Source organism: Lygodium microphyllum, chromosome 8 (genome assembly GCF_053477565.2).
Source record: "Lygodium microphyllum isolate KBCC chromosome 8, Lygodium_microphyllum_v1.1.10, whole genome shotgun sequence".
NCBI classification, from domain to species: Eukaryota; Viridiplantae; Streptophyta; class Polypodiopsida; order Schizaeales; family Lygodiaceae; genus Lygodium; species Lygodium microphyllum.
The window spans coordinates 63,376,489-63,382,488 of NC_141142.1; the positions used below are offsets into that span (position 1 = coordinate 63,376,489).

Below are 6,000 nucleotides of genomic sequence, written 5' to 3' on the forward strand. Positions count from 1 at the left end.
ATATATTTTTAGCTCAACAAGGGGGTGTTAAGCATCCCATCCTTGAAGATCTAGGTGACAATTGGGCACCTACTCTAGTGCCTTTGGAGCCCCTGCCTATTGAGGCTCCACCCTCAGTGGAGGAGGAGATTGCACCGAATTCAACCATTGAGCCAGTCCTGATGGACATTCCAAAGACTTTTTTAGCACAAGCAAAGTAGCAAGGGAGTATCGATCTCCTCCTCGTTGGGTACGTGATACACTTTGTGATTCACGAATTGAGGGAGTCCTTGAGGAGTGGTAGCCATAGGATGACCATAGCACTCTCAAAGAAACCAAGCATACTTGACCGAGCTTGTTTATGTTGAGAAACCCTTCACCCGCAGTTTGCATTTTTGTGTTTCTGCGTTTTGCGTTTAGGGTTTGCAGCCCCAAAAAGGGGCGTCATCCTAGACTGACTATGCCTATTTATAGGCCACTCTCTCATTCATTCCTCACGGCTGATTCATTCAGTCTGTCACCTATTCTCTCTAGCCTCTCCACTACCCTCACACCCCTTGAGGAGGACATTGCGATTCGTGGTTCGTGGCTGTCTTCATCATCTTCCTTGTGCTACGACACCCTTGGTCCCTTGTATCACATTCACTCCATGATTCGGAACTTCATCATTCCATTCATCAGAGTTTCTTCTCTCTTCTCTTCTCTTCTCCATGTTTGCCGAGTTCACTCCGTGTTTCTCCCCGCAAACCCTACTGTCTCGCTGGTACATCATCTTTTGACATGGTATCAGAGCTGGATCTGCTCAAACAGCGGCAAAGACCCTCCACTCCAGTGAAGGCAAAGACCGGTGGCGGGTTCGGCATCCACTTCTCTTCTTCTTCCGCTGCATCAACATCTCGTTTTTGCAGATTTCAAGCATTTCAACTTGCTACCCACACCCAAGACGCGGAGGATATCGCAATCCAAGCTGGCCATTGTTGTCTCCATCAGTTGGAGCCTATTTCCAACCTTCCACCCGCAATTTGCAGTTGTTTACAGCAAAACGACTGTTGTTGATCACTCTCCATTCAAAAAACTATCTCGTTTTTGCAAATTTCAGTCTCTTACTGCTGGTCACATCCTCCTCCCACTGGTAGCTCACTTCCAGCCCTTCCACTACCCTCCCACCCCTTGAGGTGGACATTGTGGTTCGTGCTTCATGGTGGCTGACCTCTTCCTTCTTCAGCAAGGCACACTGGTATCCATAGCTTCTTTACCAACAGATGACTAGACTACTAGGTGCTCCTACTGTGGCATCACTGGACACACCACCGATGCTTTCCGACTTCGACCTTTGCTCCCAACCCCTCCGAAGTACATGCGTCTTCCACCAAGCACTCCTTGTGCCACCTCTCCTTTCTAGGCCACAGAGATCATTCTGCATCAGCTATCAGAGTACTATGCTCAAGGCACTAAGATGCATCCAATGCACACTAAGTCCTTTCGAGCACATGGAGGATCGATTGGCACTACGACCTCCTGGAGATTGTTGCAATGCCAGCGGCAGTCTTCTCCCACTTATTTTCAGGTATAGTGGCTTCCACGACCTCCGGATCTGCAATCCGCTCCATCGAGAGACAGTGATTGTCTGATACCGTCTCCTCGTCAATCCGCTCCTTCGAGAGACAGTGGCTGCTCGACTCCTTTCTCTTCTTCGGCTACCCAGTCCACTCCATTGAGAGACAGCGACTATTGCCCACCTCTTGCTCATTCTAAGCCCCACCCTTCCCCACCCTTGACTACTCAAGTTCGAGAGGCTACCTCTGGGAGCTCTTCAACATCCAGATACCTTCTTCGGCACGACTGGCGGCACTTTCTTCGTCATCAAACATTTCAGAGTCCGTGATTTATGAGTTTTTGGATTCTCTCTCCACTTTAGAGAGGGATTTAGAGGGGGATGTTATTTCTTTGCCCTTAGAGTGGGCATCTACTTCTTCTTTGACTTCAACCGGGGCCCCTCCACCTCCCACCTCAAAGGGGGAACCTACTCCACATGAAGTTCGCCTTTGTTTGATTTTATGGTTGCTTTTGCTGTTGTTTTTGTCCTTCTTTGGTAGATGAACACTCCTCATGATCAACACTCTCTTCCATTATGCTCCATTAAGATCAAGATCAAGATCTCGTGGACCATTATACATACTGAATTTAATCTTCTTTTCAAGATAAGATAGTGATTCAATCTTCTTCTTGTTATACCTCCATCCAAGCCCATCTTTAGATTGAAGATAATGAAGTAATTGAAGAGGATAAAGATGGAGATGAGGATGAAGAATACTGATTCCTTTGTCAATGACGAGATCTTTCACAAGAAGGTAATGACTCTTTGTCACTTGATGAGGATCCATTAGAGAAGGCACCAAATGACTTTGAGGAAGAGAATGAGCTTCAATCTCTTTCTCCCTTTAATTAGAATGGGACCTTTCTTTTTTTCACTACTTCTTTCCTTGAACCCTTTGGGCTTCTCAACTTTTTTCTAGTTTAAGAAGTTACTCATGAATATTTTGAATCTTCTCTCTAAGGCTTTGAATGGCTTGAAGGATAGTAGCCGATTCTTCCATTGAATTTGTAAGAAATATATGCTCAAACACTCAATGCAAGGGCTGAAAACAAGAAAACTTATAATTGTAAGCACTACCAATGTTGGAGGGAGGATCGAACCAAAGCTTTGTATCACTATAAACAGCCCGGAACAACGTAGAATACTCAACCAGTATAGTATTCGCTTGTTTTTCAAACTTAATATTTCAAGAAAATTGAGAAAAACAAAAACTTAAAGTTGATAATCAATTATTCAAAAAATTATAGCCATGAAATCGTAAAATAAATGGAGACAAAATTGAGGGTTGAAGATGGGCAATCCCTCCCCCAAAGGAGTATAATTCTACTTAAACCAAGTCCCCTACAAAGAAAAGAACCCAGCTACAATCAACTTGAGAGTGATGAGAAGTATTTCTCACTTTCATGAGCTTTGGTCACAGGCACCCGATTAGGTGACATAGGTGGAAATGTGTACTATCTTTCTTCTAACTTGTTACATGGGTCCACCATAACCTGTGACCACTCATCAGTGGCCAGCTCAAATGCACTTTTCTAGGTATCTAGTCTAGTGATTACAAAGGAAACAAATTTAAGAAGTAAATAACTATGCAAACATATCAAAAAGGATACAAGTTATTTTTCTGTTGTGTTGCGACAGGCCTGTTGTGTTATGGTCAGAAACATTTTTGTCCCCACTAGTTTTTCTAAAGTACCTTCCTGGGGATGTTACAGCCTTGTTATTCTTGGCTCAGGCACCAGAGTCTCCCTCTCTCATAGGTCATTTTGGCCTTTTGCAGACATTAATAAATCATTTCATTTTCTTAGTAGCACAGGCCTCACTAATGTGCCCATATCACACACTCAGGGCTGCCATCATGTATGATTGTTTTGGCATGCATGCGTTCCTTCATCTCTTCATTTCTTCTTCTGCTCACACACACTCTAATAGACCTAGAAGTTGTCACTTGGTTGGGCAACCTCGAGTTCTTTGTCTTCCTCATGCAAGTTTACCCTGCTGAAACCAACCTAGCATCATGTGCAGAACTTTTCACAGGTGTCATGAGGACACTTGTAACAGAGCATGCGGAGCTTGCACAATATTTTAAGCAATAATGTTGTGATCTTGAGTTTAACTGCATGGTCCCAGGGTATAGAATTTCTGAAAAGTGACATCACTCAACGTTGCAAGGCCAAGAAGTATCACTGAGCTTGGAAAACTGTCAGCATGCCAATGAAGATCAAAGCAAACAACAGCAATAATCCCATGCATCAAAAAACATACGGTTCGTTTTATGCTTTAGAAAACGCAGTACAGCCTATTGACAGTAATGTTCCAATCTAAAGTTATCTGAATGTTAGATAGGGACTTGCTTGTCCTTGTTCCTTTTAAAGACTGGTAAGAAAAAGAAATAGACGACATCTAAAAAGCCTCTGGAATCAAATATGAAAACCTAATATGTTTATTTACACCTGAAAACTTCTGCAGTCTTGTCAAGCTCAATTTGTGCACTTTGGGTAGCAGTGACCTCTGTATCTAATACTTGCTGCATGGTACATAACTCAGAAGAAGCCCTTTCTGCTTCACGGTACAATTCTTTGAGCTTTGCATCATCTGTTTTCGTGTACATATGAACTGCAAAACTATCTTCGTCCTTCTGTTCAGCAGCTTTGGTCCATTGTTCTAACTCTTCCTGTCCTGTCACTGACCATTGTAGTAAGAACTTTTGCCCATTCAACAACCATATATATTGTTAAGTGACCTAATCTTAAGAGGATGAAGCATCATTCATGGTGCATAGAATCTCCATATGCAACCCTCAACTTGAAGCCAATCTAAACAGAAAAAATGCATATAATTTATGCCTCTAACTTTCACTATCTTTATATAAAGAAGCTTTTATGAATACTCAAATTGACATACTGACCTTGTTCCATTGCATCAGGAGCCGAAACTTGTCGATTTTTTCATTGGCTTTGAAAATTGAAGCACTGATAGAACGTGTGGAGCTCACAGTCTCCTCTGTTTCCTTTTGAATCCTCACAAGATCTTGCTGCCATACCATAACAGTAACTTTAAGCCTACTTCTCAGAGTTCTGAATCAAGTACAGACAATTTGCATAGCTCTTTTTCCTTGCATATCTATGTTAACAAAAATACTGCGATAGGGTGGTAGCTTATAACATCAGGCAAAAAGAAATGGGAAAATACCACCTTGAGCCTGGCTACTTCCATTTCAGAAAGCTTTTTGAGATGTTCCTCTGTTGCAATCTCCCTTCGCTTAGCATCAGACCGGCACTGCGTCTGCAAAATTTCCTGCTCAAGTCTCTTCATATGCTCTTCCATGATGGCTGTTCTTTCATCCTGTTCTTCTACGGATTCCTGGTTTTGTTTTCAAAGAAAGGAACATTTCTCAACTTGCCGTTGACGGATGTTATCATATGATTGGAACGTAAGCGTAGCGAAATCAACATCTTTGAGGCGCAGCGTCAGGCCAAAGTCAGTGTTATAAGGTTATGCTGTAAAACTGCGAGTGACCTTCTGAGCTTGCTCAAACTTGGAAGTTAAGTCCGATTTCTGACATTTAATTCATTGAGTTGTTGGCATAAAACGCCTCTTCAGAGGTTGACGCCAAATGTTTACGTCGATGTCATGAAGAAGAAGAAGTAGAAAAAGAGGGAGGAGGATGAGAAGAAGAAGAAGAAGAATTCGTTACCTCCACATTACGCAGGGCCTTCTCTGCTTGAATAACAAGGTCATTCAAATGTCTGACTTCCTCGTTTGCGAAATCGGGTAAGTAGGAAGGATCAGGAGTAGAAACACGTCTGCTTCCAGGCGAAGGCGCTTCCATCTCCGCAGGCTTTGATCTCCAATGAAGATTTCTGGCAGATTATCGAGTAGGATAGAAGGCAGGTTGATGAAACCACTCACTACGTGATTCTTCATGCCCCAAAAAAGTTTCCTATACACGTACGAGACTCGAGAACATCATTTGTTCAACATGGCTTACGTTAATGCGTAATAAAAATGAAAGAATAACCATGGTCCATAGTGAGCATTGTCATAAAGAAATACGGACTAAAATAGGAGGATATTAATATTAACTGTTATTTTTACAGGTGTAGTTATGTGACGTTTTATAATTATTTCTTTTGTTATTTTTTAGGTTAAAGAAGGAAAACATAAGCATACACTCAAAATTGAAGAAATGTTTCAACATTTGAAAACTTTTAAGCTTTTCGAGTTTGTAAACTACCAAAGCTTTAAAAAACTTAAAAGAAAATTTTGAATGCTAGAAAGCCTTAAGCCTATATAAAGGGGGAGAGTTAAGTAGTATGGGTCATTCTTTTCATCATGAAATTCGTCTCTTATTTGAGGAAAAATAAAGGTCATACACAAGTATGTGGAGATGAGTACGTAAGTTCCTCAATCATCACATTTGCAAG

The 6,000-nt window shown here is 41.9% G+C and overlaps 1 protein-coding gene across 1 annotated transcript in view; it reads right to left on the bottom strand.

Moving 5' to 3' along the window:
- The window catches only part of LOC148032385 (coiled-coil domain-containing protein 39-like), a 224,217-nt gene extending 218,757 nt beyond the window's left edge, over positions 1 to 5,460 (bottom strand). The window contains exons 1-4 of the mRNA XM_087684085.1: positions 5,271 to 5,460; positions 4,769 to 4,936; positions 4,482 to 4,607; positions 4,027 to 4,247 (exon numbers count right to left, since the gene is read on the bottom strand). Of these exons, the coding sequence (XP_087540211.1) occupies positions 4,027 to 4,247; positions 4,482 to 4,607; positions 4,769 to 4,936; positions 5,271 to 5,405 (650 nt within the window). The 5' untranslated portion in view covers positions 5,406 to 5,460. The remainder of the gene's footprint in view (positions 1 to 4,026; positions 4,248 to 4,481; positions 4,608 to 4,768; positions 4,937 to 5,270) is intronic.
- Positions 5,461 to 6,000: the final 540 nt, after the last annotated feature.